This window comes from Phalacrocorax aristotelis, chromosome 11 (genome assembly GCF_949628215.1).
Source record: "Phalacrocorax aristotelis chromosome 11, bGulAri2.1, whole genome shotgun sequence".
In the NCBI taxonomy this organism is placed as follows: domain Eukaryota; kingdom Metazoa; phylum Chordata; class Aves; order Suliformes; family Phalacrocoracidae; genus Phalacrocorax; species Phalacrocorax aristotelis.
The window spans coordinates 12,593,324-12,615,434 of record NC_134286.1 but is presented as its reverse complement, the minus strand read 5'-3'; the positions used below and the strand labels follow the sequence as shown (position 1 = coordinate 12,615,434).

The following is a 22,111-nucleotide window of genomic DNA, read 5'->3' as shown; positions in this document are numbered from 1 at the left end:
CACCAAAGCTGCCTCTTAGTTTTACTGTATTTTGGCAGTCTTTAGTAGCCTTAAATACCAAGGTGTAATGTACACACAGAGCTTAGATACCACAGTGTCACAGGGCTAGAGACACCCTAGGATACAGGGAAACATTTACAGCACTGGAAGTCATGTCATACCTGTATTTAACTATATATAACTCCAGAAACCTCTGACTGTAGGATTTAAATGCTTTAACCTTTGCTTTTTTAAAACCTTTGGATACCCAGGGACACAGAATAGACTGACTGGGAAATATCTGTATTTCTCCATTGAAAAGACATGGCACCAAAACTGAACACTTTCAATCAAGAGTAAGAAAAATGCTGGTATATGTGTATAGAATATATGATAGTATAAGGTACAGTATAATAGTAGAAGCTTCTTAAAAATCTTGTTTTTAAAGCTCAAGACATCTATACCAATGAAAACACCTCTCCAGGGGCATATTGCAGCAAAGTCATTTCTGTTCATTATTGCAGGCATATAGAGGGTCTTCTAAGGGTCCTCAGAGGCTACTGCCAAAGCTGCATCAGTCCCAAGGAAACCAAGGTTTTTGCATACATGGTTTGATTTTCAGAACAGTTGGAGACTAGATTGGACATCATGCATCCAGATCAGCGATACCACGTGAATATACATTTTTCTCCATTTCCCTTTCCTGAAAGGGCCCAAAAGTCAAGAGTTCTGACCAGGGGAACATACAGCCTAAGAGGATGCTGTGTTGTGTACCAAAGAAAGCCTCTGGTATGGAGCCTAGCCATCCACACTGCCTTCTTTCATCATCCACAATCAGCATACAACAGAGTCGAAGAACATATCGGTGTGCATGGGTTACACCGAAATTGAGATTCAGCTAGTCAGTGTATATTCATACTCCCATGAAAAGAGATCTGCAAAGCCTGATCAGGACAGATTCCAGTACAAAGGCTATTTCAAGCATGCCTAATAGATGGAAAATCTTTACTCAGTGAGAAGAGCGATGCCCCGCTGATGATGGCATAACATGTTGTAAGATGAACTGTCCTGGTCAAGAACGCCCTTATCCACAACATGATCCACTTTCTTTTGGGTTAAAAGCCAGTTTAAACCCCTTGAAGCTCATCACTTCAATTGGGACATGCTTTACATCTTTCATGAACAGGGAAAGCTTTGCCAAACAAGACAGCTTGTTTTTCAAGCAAGCTTCTGGAAGTTGGGAAATAGCAGGCATGATGCTTCCTTCCATAACCCCCAAGAGATGCAGTGCAGTATGCCAGTGCGAGTGCAGTCACTCTGACGAGACAGCAGTGTGGCAACAGGTGATACAGGAGTAGGAAGCAGGAGGCAATAAAGCGAAGCATCAAGGTCAGCTTTGCCAAGCATTCTGCACCAACCTCTAACCTACCTGCACTGCAGACTGTGCCCCAGCAAAAGGTATTGCCAATTCCACAAGCATTGTTCCTTTAACATGGATATTCCTGCAAACATTTCTATTTGGAAACCTGTTTTTTACATTAGCCCTCTACAACAATGCTCTTGTAACTTTTCAGCTTGTCACCAGGTTTATAAAACTTTAAAGCTAGTGCTATAACAAACTGAAACAATGTTATTGCAGATGTAGGAGAGCATCTTGGGATGAATAAATTATAGGAGCCACAAAGAAATCACAACTATAACGGTTGGATGCTCTGAGCTGTCTACGGTGTGCAGGTACACAGGAGAGAGCCCGTTTAGGACTGCACAGATCATAGGGCAGGAAAATTGAAGCATTATAAAGGGTAACTGTCTCTTATTTCAAATGCGTACAAAACTTCTGGTTGTTTTCCTTATTGAAATAGTTCATTAATGCTTGAAGGGATTCTGGACTAGATGACCTAGTAATTCTTCTAGGTACTAGAAAAATATGTCCCCAAAGATTGCCTAGAAAGAGAGAAGGCTACAGTTGGAAGTATTAGCCTCTAGTCCCACCATGCAGCAAGTACAATATATCCTGAACAAGCCAGTCCTCAGCTGCCTGTTGAAAGGACATGCAGGAGTGGGGGAAGACTTCCAGTTCCTTCTGAAGCCATTGGTACTGGATACAGTCAGAACTGGATCCACCAAAGCAGGCTGGTTGAACCAGACCATTAAGCTAACGGTGACTTTGGGCAGCATTCAGGCCATGTACCACAAGGGCAGAAACCTGCATGCTGCTTCAGCTGCAGAGTGACTGGAGCTCCACACTGCCAGTGCTCTTCATTCTCCTGGGTCAGAAGTACTGCCAGACTCCTCAATAACTTGGGTACCATACTAAGAGGTCTGAACAGAGCACTGTCCAAGTACCACTATACACCAACAGGCATCTATAAATACCTACATGTTGTTCCATGCTTACTGCAATCCAGCCACCTGCAGCAAAATGGCATTTACTAGATAATTTATCCAGTCCATTTCCTTTAAGAAGAACTAGAAGACATCATCACTGTATTCTTCAGAGATCATCTGAGCTACTGAACATCATTATGAAGACATTTCTCCTTTCAGCCTGCCTTTAAATCCCCAACTTGCAAATTCATACAGGATACAAAAAGACTCCAGCTAGGCCTTTCATCTTCATGGATCACCACTTCCCAGTGGGTCTGCCAGTCAAACATGCCCTCCCCAATACCTATTTGGCCTGGCCTCTGGCATCCTTTCCCAGGCATTTCAATTGATGTCACTGCTCTTGGCTCAGCATATAATCCTTCTAATCACTGACAAGAACAGAAGCTGCAGCTCAGTGTTGCTTAGCAGGGCTAAGAGGAATACACAGTAATAAAGCATTACTCTAGCAAGTGAACTTGAAAATCCGGCTGACCACACACAGGCAGCAGCTGCGATGAACAAGCAGGTGCCATTTTTTTTTTAAATAAGGACTGTAGTTTTGGTCCCTCATCATTGGGTGATCATTACAAAGCCAGCACTGTACCTATAAATGTCCTGCACCCTGGCATGACTCCATTTTTGAGCTGTACCATGGCACAGTGTCTGGGCATGCCCCCAAGGAGGTGGAGATGTATGTATCAGATGGAGATGTATAGGAAGGCACTGGGAAACACGTAGCACGTACAGGCAGCTGCAAAGCATTTTGTATATCAGAGTATCTGGAAACTTCCAGCATAAAGACATAACTGTGTTGCCTTTGCAGAGAGCCCTGTATCATCCAGAATTGAAATGTCACCACATCAACATTTTGGGAATACAGTTCCCACAGGAATGAAGGCAAGGAGTACTTCTTCGATCATGGGTGGATCTGTATTCCTTCACAGCACCACATCCAGCTTGAGTCCTGTGGAAAACAACTTTTTGAATCATGCAATGGCTAGTCACTGACTGCACTTTTTCCCTGCCACCACACAGCCAGCAGACTCCAAGAGTCCCAGGAAAAGGCATGGGGGAGCTGGGGCTCTCCTCAGCCTGCCCAGCCCCAGCACCAGGGCCATTGTTCCCAAAAGGATGTCTGAGGATTAATTAATTATCCTACAAGGGGCAGTAAGTAATAACACTCCTTGTGGAACAATAGAAGCTATTTGGTTGCCATGACAAACCAGCTTCACTTGTGTGCCTTTAATTTATTCACTGCACAGCCCGTTTCTCAATCACACACAATGCCAAAAAATGCCTTGTTTTCTTGCCAGTATCCATGTCCAGAACAGGGGTAAGACACAGCCCTTTCCCCAGGGCATCTGTCACACGGAAGAATGATGCACAAAATATCCTTTTAGCCTGGAAACTTACATCACATGAGAACTCTTCTGCTCCCAAAATGTTTGTTCCTTAAGATAATTCTGATTTTTTTTTAATTGCTTTTTGAAGCTGCCTCACCATGGTGCTTATAGATCTTGATGTTTAGTAGGTTCTCACACATAGCCACTTTGTCCCCATTTCCCCCTCTTCTCCCCAACATATATAGGAAGGATGGGCAGGAGATGATGCTTGTCAAGTCAAACAGAGAGCCAGGAAAGATAATCAGAAGGCCAGAAGTGACATGCCTTCGCAATATCAAGAGGAGCATGGCATGGACAGTGCTTGGTGTCCAGCCTCATTACAGCCATGCTACAACCATCAATACACTCATAATCAATCAACAGTCCACTCCTACTCCATCAACAGTGCTGCCCAAATCCTGCAAGATCCAGAGCAGCAAGTGGATGAAGGTCCATGCCAGGAAACCTGCTCTCCCATGCACCCTACAAATGTTATTGTTGGTGTTTCTCCCCAGCCCCGAGCCCATACATTTGCCCCAGCCATCCTGCAGCAGAGGGAAGCAGGTGTTCACTGGAGAGGGAAGAGCATTACATTCACATGGCAAGGGTTGAAATTTGTTGCTAAGACAATGGCTATTAGCCTAAGACACAGCGTGCCTGGCCACAGCTGCTCATAACACGTGTATGACAAAACACTTGATCAGCCTTTATAGTCCATAGACACATCTCCAGCAGGAGGTTCATCCTGAACAAGGCTCTGCAGTGCTCAGCTATCTTCTCAGGTCTACAGAGGAAGATCAGGGCAGTTGTTAGAGGTAAGCTGAGAATGAGCTCACTCCCTCCCAGTTATGTTTGTGTAAGCTGGAATCTTAAGCTACAGGCCCAGATTCCAAATTGTTCATGTTGCCTCTAGCAAGGAGGGTGACAGCTGGTTCACCACATATGAAAATTCAGGTCCAAGTTGAGACCGGGGGAGGAGATGACTCAAAGTTGAGCTCTGCCCTGACAGGCAAGATAGATGGAGATAGGTTAAGCCATCTGGCTCTTCTGAGTTGAGCCTAACCTCAAGCACAGCTACCCAATGCAATGAGGACATAGGCTGTACCTTAATTTCTGATTGTACACACCATCCAGTGTCACTGTTAGTGACTGAGGAGTAACTTGCTATGCAGGTAATTACAGTAGTGGTGGGATGATAGCAGAGAGTCTGCAGAAGAAACCAATTGATATGAGAACCTGAAGGTTCATGGTTGGCCCTTCACCCTGAGTCTTATCAACATATGCATTCAGGATTTTCAAGCAGATTGGAAACAAAAATGACTAGTCAGTTTGCCTCTCTTCCCCTCCTCCCTGCCCATGCAACAGCAGAATAGCTCATGGGCCAGAGAAACAGGGCAGGAGAGTCCAGAAACAGATAAATAGGACAGGAGCATTGGGAGACCTAGGTTTTAATTGACTTAAACAGCAAGAGCTCTAAACTGGCCTAGGGTTCTCCTGCACGGGTCAGGAGCTGAGGAACAGGACAGCTGCTGCCAGGAGGTCCCCACCAGCCTTCTACTCTACTCATCCTCTTGGAGAGGAGAGGACTTTGGAGGAAAAGCCTCTGGGCAGGAGGGAGGAAGGCAAGGTCAGGCTATGATCAGCACAATCCATGTCCTCTGCTGGGTGCTAAGGGCTTCTGAAATGCAGTGCAAGCTAGATGTGTACCTAAACCACGACCAAAACAACACGTTTTACCCCAAACTATTGCTATCTGAGCAGATAAATTTTTTCTTCTCAGTGATATGAAAAGCTCCAGTTTATCAATGCCACCCCAAACCAGATTCATCATTAGATGCCCCCCTTTCCAGTACAGATCTCAAAAGAAATGCCAAATTACCACCAATAAGAATGAAAAACCACTGACTGTTTTCCAATTTGGCAGGCACAGGCTGACTGTAAAGCCACCACTGTCTTTGTTTCAACCAAAAAATATGACTTGCATCTACTCTTTTAAGGCATAAGCATTAATGCTCAGAGAGGTGGCTGTGCAACCACCACAGAAGGATAAGGGATGAGAATCTACTCTGGATAAGATGCCACCACTAGCTCCAGAGACACCAGCAGAGAACCTCCACCCACATGTTCACAGATAACACCAGGGATACTTCCGTGTGCTGGTATCGACATTCACTAACCTATCTAGAATTTACCCCGCATTAGGAAGTGAACTACAGTGTTTCAGCATGTCCAACCACGTCACAAGTACCATCAGGAGGGGTAGGTGTGCACCACAGGGGTCCCACATGCCAGTCCTGTCTTGCAGGTGGTGTTTCAGTGAGTTCAGGATTGTCTGAACCTGGGGCTGGACTGAGGCTGTGGGCACAACTGACAGGCAGTCCCAGTGACACGGGCCACTCAGCAGGTGTAAGGAGCAAGGCTCAGACTGAAACCAGTATGCTGAGGAAGAAATCTGGAAGAAAATGCCTCCTATCCCTTGGCCTAGGTAAGTGTTTTTCATCACACTACACATGGAAAAATCATCCTTGAATTCCTTATGTTTTAGTGAGGAAGAATTTTGTCTTAAATCTGAGTTCCCATCACCCCTCAAAATTCTGTGTCCAAAGCAGCAGAATAAAAATACTTCTTCTGTACCAGACAAATGTCACTCTTCCTTCAACAGCTTCCCAGCTGCAAGGGAGATCTGTAGTAGGAGGTGAAGGAAGCAGGGGTGTGACTACCCTGCTTTTCAGAAGTACACCCTGAGATCTCAGGTGGCTCCAAGGAGCCATTGGCTTGGAAACACAGCTCAACCAGATAGTGGAAGAACAGTTTATTAAGCTTTTTTTTTTTTCTTTCCAAACTTACCATGTTGACTTCAGAGATCTGGTCAATGCTGGAGATATGGATGCTCATTCCCACTGTGACGGGGTTACCTGAAACACAAATGGACTGGGTTAGGACCATATTCAAGCCCTCCTCCCTTATCTGCTATTAAAGAATTGCTGAGAAATGCATGGATATGATTTGAAGCAGCATTACGTTCCGCAAGTATCAAGGATTTCCAAGTCACATGTACTCAAATGATTAGAGAAGAGAAGATTTCTCTAACTCCCAGACTTACAGACTCACCCCTAGGAGAAGTGCAGCCTAAGCTTGATTCTTTAATTCCTGGAAGTTAATTACCCCCTAGTTATACAATTATCTCTGGTTATTCCAAATAATGCCTTCAGAGACCATCAGTAGGCTCCCAGTGGGCTTACATAAGGTGTTACTGATTGACCACACAAAGAACGTAGCAATCAAGCCTATGCAACACATGGGCAGGAAAGATACTCCAGCTCACTCCTCTGTCACTCTGTCAGCTCTGAGTGCTCAGTCTGAAAACCCCAAGTGAATTTTAATACCCAGGATACCAGACAAGCACAGGGACCAGATCTATGAAGTGAGAAAGCAGCATTTGTATAGTGGCTTTTCAAAGCAGAGCAGCTCTTGGATTAGAGAACAGATTCCCAATTTTGCCATGGGCATCAGAGCACATGTCACCCCACATCCTCTTGCTTGCAGCCATGAAGCTGTGGTAGACATCTGTGCACAGATTTGCTGGGAAATTCAGATATTCCCTTACCCAGTGACCAAGCTACTCTCATGCAGCAGTAAGAGCATGCAAGATGAGATTATGAAGAAACACTGCACAAGACCAGTCACAGCCACACCTATTTCCCTCTCTTGCCCGAGTGCTGTTACCACTTCCCACAAATCTGTAGAGTCAGGGCAGAAACCAGCCATTTCAGCCAATCCTTCCAGATGTGTGGGTACCCCAGCTAGATCCAGACTCACACCCAGTTCTCCCTAAACCCCTCTGACTAGCAGCTCACACAGCCAGGCAACAGGACAGCTCTTTCAGTGGGATTTAAGCCACATAAAATAATTTGCAGAGATACACATCTGCTACCAAAACTAGCAAAGAACCTCCTGTAACTTGAGATGGAGTTTCAGAGTGCTGCCCCTCTCCTATCATCCCCAGAGCCCCAAAAGCAGAGCACAAATCCAATCCCACCACAAGCAAAGCCCCTCTCCTCACATGTGCAAGGTGGAAAATGATTCCTTGCAATGCAGTACTAGAAAGGGAACGTTATGTCACAGTTATGTGACAAGCAGTTATGTCACTCAAAGTATTAACTCTTCCATGGACTCATTAGTAGATCTAAGTGCTGAAATATTTACAGATAATCATGAAATGGCTCGGAAAGTAATTAGGAGATTGGGGGAGAGGGGAGAACCACACAACTGGAAATGAAGTGATTTTTTAATTATGTGTTGCCAGAAGTAGGGAAGTGGTGTCATTAGGGCTGCCTTGTGATTGGGTGTACTGTTAACCAAGACCCTCTGCTGCAAATTAAGCAGCATTATCCTTTAATGGAATATGAACAACACTGAAAACATCAGAATCAACAACTGTAATTAGGCCCTGCTATGTAAATCTCCTTAAAGAGGCAGTGCTCTTCTCCAGCAGTCCTGGCTCACTGTTGGGGTGCCATAGGCAGGGATGCTCAGGAGACCTTGCAGAGCCTCTGAAAATCCCTACACAGGCACACTCTTAGTACATCTTGGCTGTACTGCTACATTCAACTTTCACAAGGGAACCAGGTGGGAAAATAACCAAGAGTCATTCCAGGAAGCGCAAATTCTCTTGCTACCTCTCTTGTGCCAGAGGCTGACAGTGGCACAGGAAAGCTTTTAAGGAAGTCTCACTTTGGTATCTTGTCTTTTTCTCTGAAATCAGGGCCTTGTGATAGAAGCCATAGCAGGAGGAGGAAGTCACCACTGCCCTGAGGATCTTGCAGATTAATTGGTTACAGGAGGAAAGACAGGGCCATGTACAGGACTGCAGCAGAGCTGGGGAGAAGCCAGCTCCCAACTCCTGAGCCTTTCTGCCATGCAAGAAATCCTCCAAGAGCTGCCCTGCTGCCTGCTTTGCTTCCAGTCTGTCACCACCAGTACTTGTATTACTGTGGTTATGTGTCCCCCTCCTTCCTCAGTGCAAAAAGTGGTTCTTCCCACACACAACCCATTCCCCCCCACTCTGCGGGAGACCCACTGAAACCATCAGGCAGGGTGGTTGTAGCAGGGGAGCACTGCACTGACAGTGGTGATATACAAATAATTGTCAAATACAGAGTCTATCCAATCTATCTGTCTAGACATTTGTGCTGTGTTCATCACCATGGTATCTGAGCGCCTGAGGTCATGCAGTGACTCAGTGTCAGAGCCGTGGATAAGATCCAGACCTCCTGACTGCCACCTCCAAGACAAACACTGGAGTGGAGATCAGCCATGCTGCTCCCCGTCAGCCTGGGTTCAGCTGCACCCAGCTCCCGTGCACAGTCAGCAATGTTCCTCTTGGCCACTCTGGGAACTGCCAAGACCTCTACAACCATCTATCACAGTAAGTGGGAGGCTCCACTGCCTGCTTTGCAACCCCTGGGGTGCGTGCCCATGAACCCACAGGCAGAAGCATGTGACTGCCATACAAACACTCCAAAGATGAAGGTATGCAAAGTCCTGCCTTTACTGGACCTACTCTTAGCTTGATCATAAGGAAGCCATTTCACCTTCTCCATCCCTGTTGCAAAGATTGGCTCACAGTCTCCTCAGGACAGGAATGCAAGAGCATGTACACAGCCAACAGGGAAAGCATGCCCTACCTCTTACTGCAGCCCAACGAAAAACTAGACCGGTGGGTGTCCAACATTCAGGCTGTAAGGAGTACACAAAATAAACAAAGGACATCAATTCTGCCAATGTTAATAGCTTCGGGCAAGAGTGATACAGAAGTAGGGTACTTAAAATATGGGATAACGTCATCTGTAAATTTGTCCAAAAAGGCAGAACTCTGCGTTTGTGGAACTGAGACAAGGCAAAAGAAGCAAACCTGATATTAAAGGCCTGTGCTTTTAGCTGTCTTGCCAACAGATGTAAAAAACTGGACTTCTTCCTTTAAAGAAAAAGCTTATGCCTAGAAATGATTTGTAGGCAAGATCACGAGTGAGGGAGTGTGAGAAGTCCTGCCACTTTCACCAGTGAATGGCACCCTCACACGTCCTTGTTTCTCACCACCACTGGAGAAAACATTTGTCCTAAAAGTAGTTTGATGCCTGTGAAAAATGTACTCAAAGTTGGAACGGAAGCAAACAAAAGAGTTATAATAAAACCTGTCCTTTTTCTGCAAGTGATACTTGTCAAATATCTACAGTCAAGGTAGAGAACAAGTTGTGCTAATCTGCAATATTTTCCCAGTAACCAGTTATTACTTTCACATTTTATTTTATAACATTTAAAAGCCCCAGAACCTAGAGTCATGTTGCTACAGAAGTAATTCCTATGGCACAATGCAGAGGAAAGGTCATGCTGCCAAGCCTGTGTCCGCCTGCACTACAGCCAGAGGTCATGGCTGCCTGGATCAGGACATCTTTTCCAGAACTCAGCCTGGTACCTCAGCTGCAGAGCGCAGCGAAGACAATAGCACAAAATTCAGTATAATAGGTCTCCAGACAGTGGCTACTTACTTGAGCAACTGCCCTGTACTAAGGTCCAATCTTCCCTCTCTTCACTCCTACCCAAGAAAATTAGACTAGAGCAAGCTTGAGTTTCTCTGTTATCAGATCTCCAACTGCAATACAGACACAGCCAAAAAGACTCAAAAACAGTGGGCAGATAAATGGAGCTTACTTTATATTATCATCCGCTGAAGCCACACCATTTTTATGGACTACAGCCAATGCTTGAAGAATCTGGTTCATGCATTTCTGACCACATGAACCTGGTAATACTGGCAGAGCCAAGGCTTGCTGTTGCTAAGGGACAGGCATCAGCCTCAAACCTACCCTTTAGCCTAAACTACAGGAACAAAGGCACTAACAGGGATTTTGGGAGGTTGCACAGCCCACACCTTTCATGGAAGAAGAATGGTGTTTCTTTAAACCACCAGTGCCAAATTCCACAGCTCCCCTGGACAATCTCTTCCTGCATTTCACTGCACTGAAGGCTTTTCCTAAATATCCCAACTAAACCTCCTCTGCAGTGTAAATGTAGTTTTGTGTCATCATTTCCCTCCAATGATAGTGAAATAATAAATTAATAATCCTTCTTTAACAACAGCGTTTATGTACTGAGAAACCATTACATCCCTCTTCCTCCCTCACCAATACTGTCTTACCTAGATTAAATGCACCTGATTTCTTCAACCTCTTCTCAGAGGTCATGTTTTCTAAAGCTCTGACAATTAGCACTGATCTCCTCTGGCCTTTTGCCAATTTGTCTACAGCTCTATTTTAAAGCAGGGTATCCAGAAACCAGCCACTGAAGCAAAGATGACATGTCACCAGTACAAAGAAAAAGCAACCTTCCATGTACAGCATTCTCATAAAACCACAGAAGCCTCTCCAAAGCCACTGCACCCATCCTGAGAACTGCCCACTGTAGGAAGGTAGAGATGTAAAAGGGGCCACCTAGTTCTTGCCATTAGAGCGCATCATGCGTGCAGGAAGAGGGAGTGCAGCACTGTCTCTTTTGGACAAGAAGAATGATTGTTCAAGACAGCTTTGTGTATGAGCTGCAGCATTCCCTGCTTGCACCCTGCCAGTGGCATCCCCAGTCTCTGAGATCCCTGCAGCAGCAGGAAAGCTGCTTTAAGGACTTCTGCAGAGTAAACAAAGCCAAGCAGAGAAAATTAGAGGTTTCAGCCACGGAACCTACACATAGAACAGGTCTATGGACCTCATCCTTGCAAAACCCTGCTCTTCATCCCCAGCTCTCCAGAATCTAGAGGATGGCAGTGACACTAGAGCCCAGAAACAGCAAGTACCAGACAAGGTTGCCCTGCATGGGCTGGCCAAACTGTTTCTGCAAATGCAGAACAATACAGGCAGGCATGAAGGGGGCAGGGTTTGCTGATACATGTAGCTACAGGACTGCAGTGCCTTACTTGCATTTTCAATGACCCCACACCAAACAGGATCAGCAGTTAGGATATTCTCAGATTTGCCAAAGGCATGACCAGCACACACACTGCAATTTCACTCCCAGGACTTGTTCCTTCAGTCTTATCTCCACTTCCCTGAACAAGGGAGAACTGTTCAGTATCTGCTTGCTCTTTCTGCAGAAAATGGTTTGCCCAAGCTGCTGCCTCTGCTTTTGTTCACAGCACTGAACCTCAGGGCACACTGGCTTTACATTCACAACTTAAAACTATGACCCACGTCAATGCTACATGCAACAATGAGTTGGTTATACAATGGCTGAGAGACATGGTTAGTTAGGAGGCAAGAGCTTCCAGGTAATCAGAGGTGCAGGAGGTGTCACATCCAGCACAAGGCTTGTCACTAGCAGAGAAGCTGCTGCCTGGATGCAACCATAGAATCTCCTAAGAAATCACACTCTGTCTCTCCCAAAAGAGATACCCTTCCATAATTTTCAGCTAATGGACTAATTAGTCCTGGGCCATAGTTTTTTAAACCCACCCAAAATATAACTCAGCAGCCAGCCCACTCTGAAAGCACTCACATTCACTGTGGAGGAGTCTATACCTACCCCCCAAGACAGAGATAATGGCAATGTTTCTGGGTTTTCACCATATAGGAGGATTGTAAGAGGAGTTCAAAAATTGCTATCTGCATAATAGCTGTGGTCACAGATCAAGACTGAGGTTCTGTTACAGCAGTTAACAGAGTGTCTAAAATACGTCATTCCAGCAGGATACATAAGGCAAATCACAAAGAAGTTTCCCAACACTGCTCCTGTTCCTTTCCTTTCTTTTTTAAGCTTAGGTATGGCATCAACCTCAGTAAGTGTTAAGTGCTTCAGGATCAAGAAAGGTTGACCATGTATCATGAAAGCAAAAATGTTTTGGGAACCACTGTCATCCAGCATCTCTGTTTTGTGGTCATATCTAGAAGTGCAGAGTTCAGCAGGGTCTCTTATGAATGTATTTAAACTTTTCCAACAAAATCTATGTTTAAATATGCATTAAGCACTCTCCAACCCTTTTTCTACTTGTTCTTTAAATCTTATTTCTATGACCTCTCCCCCACCTGCAGCCAATGCTGTGTAATAAGCTTGCCAAGCTCAGCACAATGGCCAGGAACACATTCAGAGGCTGATATCAAAGCTTCCCCCTACTCTTAGCAGGTCACTCCATGACATCAGTTGGATTTAAAAGAGGAAAGCATACCATGACATTACGCTTTTGGCTACTGTTGTGCATTTTCAGAAGGAGAGATGGTTCCACGGCAAGTCAAATATGACATTGCCTTCTTGGCTGTGGAGGAACAGGGAGTATGAGGGACTTACTGCTGCTGCTGCAGAACCTCTTCCACATTAAGCAAGTGTGGTATTTTGGTGCTGAAAGACAGGGCCCTGGTCTCCAGAATATCTGGGACTGTCAACACCTGCCACTTCCCCACAGATTCATTGTTCTGCAGGGGCAGGAGGGGTATCTACCACCACTGATTCTTATGGAGGTTGAAGCTAGTCTCCAAGTAGGTCTGGCAGAAAACAGTTTCTCCTGCCTGACAGGTTTCCTGCATTTTGCCGTACTTCTTCAGGGAGTGCTTTACACTTTTTAGGCTGCTAAGCCTGTGTGCAGAACTAGATTGTGCTTAACCTCGCTAGGTTTCCCATCCATCTGCATCAGACCACACACAGCAATACCCTGTGCAAGGAGGCTAATGAGGATTTCCAGCCTGTACCATCCTGCTCTCCTGGCAGTCTGGCTTTTCATCGCATCCAGTCAGGTGGCTGAGTTTGCGCTATTAATTTAAGAAGGGGGAATACTAAGGACTTCCCAAGAGAAAGGAAGTTAGAGCAAGCTCTCACCAAGAGGGTGGTATCAACAACACACAGGTTTGAATGAACATCTAAGGGAGGGTATAACCATAGCATAGCTCTTGGGCAGATATTTGGAATATCCAAACACTGAACAAATCAAGAGCTTCTTGCTTTCTTCCAAGCAAGCAACGAGGCCAATTCTTCAACAAGGAGTCAAGAGACACAGCACTTGCAGAGCAGGCAGAACTGACCACTCAAGTACTGCTGTCCTGTGATACTCTCTGCAAAGACACAGGTTAACCTTGATAATGGCAGGCACATTTCCAGCATGTTGTCAAATGAAGCTGTCCCTGTAGATCTGAATAGATAAAGAGGATTTTCTCAAGCATGCTGTGCCTGCTTGTGAGCCAGTGCTGAGGGATCCTTTTGGAGGAACAATGCTTTCCCAATGCAGATGTAGCACTCATTCTGTGACTGTTTTAGGGAAAGTAGAGAGCTAAGGAGCACGGTCTGTGAGGTACAGTGGATTACCTAACCTATCTCATGGGTATTTTTAATGGATTAGTAGGTATTAGAGTGGGATATTGCAAATACCCCATGGAAATTTGGAAGTGAGAGAGAACAATCAACTGGCTGCAAAAACAGCATAAAGGTTGTCCCAGAGGTATTGAAGGATTACAGAGGAAGATAAATCAAGGTTGATTTTAAAAGATGTTGGTGGACAGCTACCCAAACTGAATAAAAACAAGGTCTCAAATGTACAGCCTTACAATGGAACAAGAGAGTAGACACCAACTCTTACAGCATCTGTACTACTGTTGGACGCAGTTCTGCAAGCACCTGTATACACATACAGGGCTTTCAGCATTAAGAAAAATCACTGACTACTCAGAACACCATCTGTTCTCGGGAGAGGCCTAGGTCAATATTCAGGAGGGAGATTTTTAAAGCTGTTTCATCCTCAGTGATGCAGATAGTCTTCCAAAGCCTTGCATATGCATATCTCTTGCCTGGGTAATGCACGCTTGGGAAGGTTACAGCAAAAAGAGGGGAAAATAAGTTCCTAGGTTTGTCAAACTGCATATTTGCTCTCAGTTTCAGTCATACACAGCTGCATCACCTTGTCAGACCTGATCATTATCAACCTGGCACCACCAGAGTGTTCCAATCGACTATTAAGGAGTGACTTTACCAGGAACACCAATTCCCAACTACCATCCATCCCTTGAAGCAGGCAACACCCAGCTCAGATCACACACAGTTTACTTTGCAGGGCTGCCACAGCCATCAGTTTCTTTGTCAGAGCAGGGTGGCTGCAGAAGGCAGATCCAGATCTGACCTTCAGGAGACGAAGGCAATGCCCTAACCTCCTGGTACACTGTGCTGCTAGAGCAAGTGTTGGTCACCTGCCCTCCCCTTCCAGCGACATTCCTCCCCACATCCTCCAGGGCACCCACACAGACCAGCTCCCTGGCTTTGCAGTCTGCGGGGCACACACTTTGTGTTTTCTTTTACACCCCTCTCTGTAGAGCGGGGCACTTCTATGAAACACTGCATTTCCGTGCGGTTACCCTGAGCTAACCCTGGGAAAAGCAGAGGCACTTAGTATCCCAGATCCCTTCAGCTCTTAACCTCTACCAAGAGTAGTAGCAGAAGGGCAACAGTGCTTCCCAAGCAAGCGTGTATTGTAGAATGACAGCAGTACAACAAGCCAGGCATTTTTTTCCCAGCAACAATGTGAAACATCAGACCCACACTGATCAGCCACTCCCACATTTCTCCACCTGAGAAGACTTCCCTCCTACCTCTGTCAGGATCCTGGCAGGCAAGTGCATCTCCCCTGTGCGCCCTGCCAGTGCAGCCATGGGGCACAGCTCTGCCTGCCTGGGAAGCTGTGGGGGACTCCGGTAGAGTCCAGCCCTTTTGATTTTACTGAGACCCTCAGAGCTCACATTTGCTCCATCTCCTCACAGCCAGCCTAGGTACTTGTATGCATTCCCAGAGCCACCACTCCCCCAGCTCAGGCAGGCTCAGAAGCCTTTGGAACCCTGTTGCTCCTCATTTCCTAGCCCACCACCTGTAACCCTGCTTTTTAAGGCACACAGAAGGGGACAGACCTTCAGAAAGGATTGCACAGAGACACTAAGTATTTTGAATCGCATAGGTAAATGTGCAAAAGAGAGTGGGATATTTAATCATGTCTCTACAGCTTTCCACCAGAGCAGACTCACCACAAGCCTCAGTGCAGGCAGCTGCCCTCTCCTGCCTCATCTCCAGCTTACCAGGTTAGTCTCAGAGCAGGTCCACTCCCAGGGGTCCCTGGAAAACGCTCTTTACAACACAAAATGCTGGATTCCTGCACAAGCTCCACAAACACACACAGATTTTTAAGGAGGATTAGGGCTGAACCCCTAGTGCCAGGACCCTCACAAAACCATGACCCTTTTGCAGCAGCCCAGCAGGTAGGAGTGCAGCAAGCTACCTGGGGAAACACCACCATCCTCCTACTGACAGCCAAACAGTTTGCAATGGTAGGGGTGGTGCTATATGTGGGACATCCCATCCCAGCACTTGCTGGGGACTGACACAGGATCCAACCACCCACCCACCTCCCTCCCTTCACAGGACCCTCCACCCCCCTCAGGTGGGACTGCCAAGGTGGCATACAAGTTTAGCACATTTAGCAATTTTTCCTGCATACCAGCTAGCAGCTGTGGAAATTTGTCTCATGTCCATCAGCCTGTCTCACTTGTCTGCCCACTCAGGGCACAAAGGTCCTGACCCACGTAGTCAGTGCTGGGCTTTTCTGGCATATTATCAATAAACATCTGCTACTTGGAGCAGCCTCTTTCTTACGTGCACTGGAAATATCATTCCCCAAACCACTGCAGACCTGGACTGTACTTGAGTATGTGACCTGTCTAGGAAAACACTCTCACACATTATCAAATCCTGAGCCATCTAATCCCCTTAGCTGAAAATGAGCCAAACCAAATTAATATAAATGGGTTAACACAAGCTTCTCCTTTCATATCAAATTCATTACTCTGTCTTGGAAGTATTTGTAACAAAAACAACTGGACTCGTCATTTTTATCAAAGTGACAACAACAAGGTGTTTTTCTTTTTTTCACATTTTCAATTTTTAATGAGTTAGTCACACCTCCTCATCACTGTTTATGGACTCTTGTCTTTAAAGGGTACCACAGCATCTAACTCCTGGGCTGAATCCTGTCAGGCACATGCAGCATGTGGGGAAAAAGAAAAGAAACAGTATGGCCAGGTCAGGACATGCCAAATTTGCACAGAGACAAATCAGGGCTGGGACATCCAGGAGCATCAGGGGACAGCCCTGCTGAGGCCCCCTTGCCATACTTCCATGAGATGATTTTTGATGGTGCTGGACATGGTCCTTCATCCCCCAACACAGCTCAAAGTCAATGGCTGGGTTCTCCAAGGGAGAGAAGGTCACTTTTTGTGGAGATATTGCCTTTTCCAGAAACCCACCTTAGCCATCACAACAGAGCCTGCTATTAGGGTTTTTGTTAATGCTGGCTTCAGATGCCTCCCACCACCACCCTCCTGTACTACACACCCGGACCTTTCCTTACCCTATGAAGGGCATGTGGCCCTTTGGCTCAGCTCAGAGGCAGACCTTTGCGATCACACAGTGACCTTATGCTCAGTGACAGTCAGGACAATTTACAGTGCAAGTGCTGAGAAAAAAAGAATGAGTCTGGCTGGAAAATATCATGACATTCACATTAAAATCATAAGTCTAAGTTAGAAATCATGAGAAACAAAGTACACACACAAAGAACTCTCCCCTTTTCCAAATGCTCTACATGGGATTATATGTTTTCATCTCCCAGTTTCTGAGTCTCTTGGATGTCCCTTGTTCAGGATGTTCTGTTTTTTCTTCACAGCCTCAAGACACAGAAAATCTTACAAATTCAATGATGACTGAGAACTGCAAGAGTTTTGTAGGAAGGAGAATTCAAGTTTGTAAGTTTCTCACTTTTGAAAGGTTGACCCTTGCTTTGGGGTTTTCATCATTTCAGCAACAATTGTTTTGCAAAAGCATACTGGAAATCCAGCAAGACAAAAGTTACCAGTTATGTTTTACCCCAGCACCTCTTATTAAGAGATAGAACTAACTGCCATTTGTTCACCAAAATAATTGCTTTCACTCAGGATGCATGGGTGAGCAAATCTTGCAGAGCTTTTACATATATATTCATCTCTAACAATTCATCAACATAATAATCACGCATTATTAACTTGAGTACTCATCAATTTTTTTTCTCTAGCTTCAAATACCAGCAAGGAGCTAGTGTGCAATAAGGAAGAAAAACATGTAGGGGAACTTGTGATGAATGTTCTATTTTTGCTATGAAAGGAGAAGAAGAAAAATTCAGTTCATAGCCTTCCCTCTCCCTCACTTCCAAAAAATTCCTACCCAGCTGAGACCCTTTCCCAGAGGCCAGCAGACTGGGCTTTCCTGCAATCCTTCTCCCCAGCTGGATGAGGTTTCCTTCTTCAGGTGACAATGTCCCACTAGTAAGCTCCCACCTGTAACCTGGGTGGCCTCCTCTCCTGGTGTGACAGCCTCTGGTGTTATACCCAGAGCTTTCCCACCTACAATGGGGAGGCCCCTTCTTTATACATTCCTTGTTGAACTGCCCAGTGCAGGCCCCAAACCTGGCCTTTCCCACAGCACAAGTTTCCCCCAACCTGGAGGAGTCAACTGCTGAGGTCTCACTAACACAAAGTTCCTTAAAGAAAGAATCATGCAGGTGGATTGTCTTACTGCAGTCAATGTGTAAGAGAATAGCAAGAACACCAGAAAGCTGCCTGGTAGCTGAGAAGGTTATTCTGGGAGTTACTGAACCCACCTAGCTGACCAAGGAAAGCCAGTTGATGTGATCTTTTTGGATTTCAGTAAAGTTTTTGATATTGTCTCTCACGGTATCCTCCTGGACAAAATGTCCAGCACATGGCTGGATAAACACACAATGCAACGGGTGAGCAATTGGCTGATGGGTCAGGCTCAAAGGGTTATAGTAAATGGGGTTACATCAGGCTGGCGGCCAGTCACTAGTGGGGTTCCACAGGGATCCATCCTGGGGCCAGCACTCTTTAATGTCTTCATAAATGCATTGGATGCAGGACTGGAAAGAATACTAATGAAGTTTGCTGATGACACAAAACTGGGAGGAGCCGTTGACACTCTGAAGGGCAGAGAGGCCCTGCAGAGGGAACTGGACAGTCTGGGGGGCTGGGCAATCCCCAACCGTATGAAGCTGAACAAGGGCAAGTGCCGGATTTTGCACCTGGGGCTCGGCAAGCCTGGATGCACAGGCAGGCTGGGGAACGAGGGGCTGGAGAGCAGCTCTGCAGGGAGGGACCTGGGGGTTCTGGTCAATGGCAAGTTGAACATGAGCCACCAGCGTGCCCTGGCAGCCGAGAGGGCCAACCCTGCCCTGGGGGGCATCGAGCCCTGCATCGCAGCTGGGCGAGGGAGGGGATTGTCCCGCTCTGCTCTGTGCTGGGGCGGCCTCACCTCGAGTGCTGGGTGCAGGTTTGGGCACCACAGGACATTAAGGATATAAAGCTACTGGAGAGTGTCCAGAGAAGGGCCACGAAGTTGGTGAAGGGTTTAGAGGGGAAACTGTATGAGGAGCAATTGAAGTCACTTGGTTTTTTCAGCCTGGAGAAGAGGAGGCTGAGGGCAGCCCTCATCGCGGTCTGCAGCTTCCTCCCAAGGGGGGGAGGAGGGGCAGGCGCTGATCTCTTCTCTCTGGTGACCAACGACAGGACCCGAGGGGATGGCAGGGAGATGTGCCAGGGGAGGGTCAGGCTGGATATTAGGAGAAGGTTCTTCTCCCAGAGGGTGGTGGAGCCCTGGAACAGGCTCCCCAGGGAGGCATCACGGCACCAAGCCTGATGATATTCAAGAAGCACTTGGACAAGGCTCTCAGAGACATGGTGTGAATTTGGGGTTGTCCTGTGCAGGGACAGGAGTTGGACTCAATGATCCTTGTAGGTCTCTTCCCACTCAGGACATTCTATGGTTCTATGATTCTATGATAAGATGTGTTTGGAAAGATCTTCTGATCAGAAAACCCATCCTGATTCTGCAGTGTAGCTGCAGTTATGAGTTGTAGAAGAGGAAGGGACACTTTGGTGTTTTTACTTCTTGGCTGACTGATGAGTCTTGGTCCAAAATACAAGCATGGGATGATAAACTATCATAGGGACCAAGGAAGGCATACTACTTCTGCGTCATTGCTCTTGTTAGGGGCTGGTCTGCATAGTAGATAAAAGCCTATCACGGCTTTTAGTGACTGAAATGACCCTGTGGGCTCAGAGAGAGGAGTCTTGCACTGGGACAGGGAAGGCTCTGGTGTCCCCTCCTGCTGACAGCCCGTGGTGATATTCATTACAGAAGCACAAGAAGAGTGCAATAGCCAGGACACCCTTTCCACTTTTTCTACTATATGACATGATCATACACAGTGAATATATTATCTGCCACATATCATTTTTTTAAATATTCAGCCAATGATAAAATTTTCAAAATCTCATTTTTTTCTGAAAAGGATGGTGGAGAATGCCCTCCAGCTCCTTTCACTAGAAGGGGAACTATTTGTGAACAAAATTAATGCCCATTGCATGTGTGAGCCTTTGGCTATATACCTTCTATTTCTCTGCAGCAGGAAGCAAGCCCACCTGCCGGTTGCCTTTGGGGATTTCACAGGCTACCGCAGTCAAAGGAAAGGTCCCAGTTTAGTGACCAAGTGGTGGACCAGAGCACTGAAGGTCCTCAAGGTTTGTTCTCATGAATAAAGAGCAATAGCAGGAAGCAGAACTTCCCAGTGCTATTCCTCGTGCTGCCACAGGTTTTCTGTGTCAACCCCAACAAGCTGCCCCCTCTTGGTGTCCCCTAGAAGCAATATGGACCTAGTGGTGGCCCATCATCCCACAGGTAGTGGGCAAGATTTGTTAGTCAATGTTTGTACAGCATAGGAGCCTTGCTGCTATCTGTCACACAGAGCCCATAACACTACCTGAGAACAAATTATATTCATGCATAATCAAAATCACATCCAGCTCAGCCCTGATTCAAGAATCCTTTTTGGCTGGTGATGATGTCCAGAGCAGAGAGAGCACAGCTTGATTTCCAGAGCCCAGGCTGAGCTGGCAGAGCTGGCAGGTAGAAATGTCTTGGTTTGACTGGTAAACTGAGCAAATTTGACATGGAAACCACTGAGGGAGAATAAATGTGGAACAACAAGATGTAATATTTACGGAGGCTCTTTTCCAACTATAACTGTACTCGGAGCCATCCCAGACTTGAACTAAGAGGTCCTGAGGTCTGGGGAGGGAAATTCAAGCCATGGTAGGTTTGGCTGAAGCTTACCCCTGTCACAAGCACAAGCATCTATAAGTGCACAATTACTTACCAGCACTATTCCTGCAGGACTGCAAAGAGCAGGGGAAACAGGAAAAGGAGGGGGGAAAGGTCAGAGAAGAAAATTAGTTTTTAGCTCTGACACAGAACCAATGCCAAAACAAGAATAGCCTATAGGAACAGCATGATCAGTGTTCCCCAAACCAGCCTGAAATTCATACCCTGATCAAAGCAAACAGCAATGCTCCCACAGCTGGGGAGGAAGGGCTGACTGAGAAGAGCTCTGTTTCCTTCCATTTAATGGTACAGGATCAGTCACTGGGTCTCCAGAATACCTGTTTATTTGACTGATCTGTTCATGCTATAGGGCTCCATCGTCCAACATTTCTTTCTCACATGTGCTGTGAATTCCTTTAATGGGCTTCATGCCATCATTAAGAACATCATTTGTCTTGTCTATGTTTCTAGTCATGTTTTAACAAGTGCATGATATTTCACATGAAATATCAAGATATAAATAGACACTTAACAAACCCCACCAAGGGCTATCCACAAAAATGGATCTTACAGACTTCTGCACCAAATGCTGTCACTACGGCTGAAGAACCATATTACAGCAGTTCAGCCTGACACTTTAGTAGCCTCCAACTTTTTTCTTTGAACAAGACATAGGTGAGAAAAGTGACATGCACACACAGCCTGTCTTCCATGTAGCAGTAAAACTACAGCATATTCCTTGGCTTTTATATTTTTTGCTATGTGGGTTAAAAACATTTTTTTCTGCCTAACTGGGATTTTGGGAGTCTCAGGAAATGAACAATATGGGTATGTAAAGCTGCTCTGATGAACAGCTCTAGGGCTGTGGGAATATATTTTCAGTAATCAAAAGGACTTGTACTAATGGGTTTTACACTCTTTTTACATTTTGTTTTCAGTGGCAGTCCCTCAAAGGAAGGTTTACCAGCAGGAATAATCTCAAAAATGGTGAGCTCTTGGTCAAGGAGGAAGACTGGTCCAGGTGAGATCGCAAACATCCTCCTGACTGGCTATAAACAACAGTCTGCTTTTAATCAGTTAATTAATTAAGAACTATTGGAACTATTCTGCTAATCAATAACTTGAATGCATTGTATTTGGTCACAAAAAATTTATGACTAAGAAAA

The 22,111-nt window shown here is 45.8% G+C and overlaps 1 protein-coding gene across 2 annotated transcripts in view; it reads right to left on the bottom strand.

Annotated features, from left to right (window-relative positions):
• Window positions 1-22,111, bottom strand: part of LOC142063359 (gamma-aminobutyric acid receptor subunit beta-4) — a 76,248-nt gene that overhangs the window by 40,209 nt on the left and 13,928 nt on the right. For both annotated transcript variants that reach the window (XM_075107022.1, XM_075107023.1), the window contains exon 3: window positions 6,576-6,643. In XM_075107022.1, coding sequence (XP_074963123.1) covers window positions 6,576-6,643 — 68 coding nt within the window. The remainder of the gene's footprint in view (window positions 1-6,575; window positions 6,644-22,111) is intronic.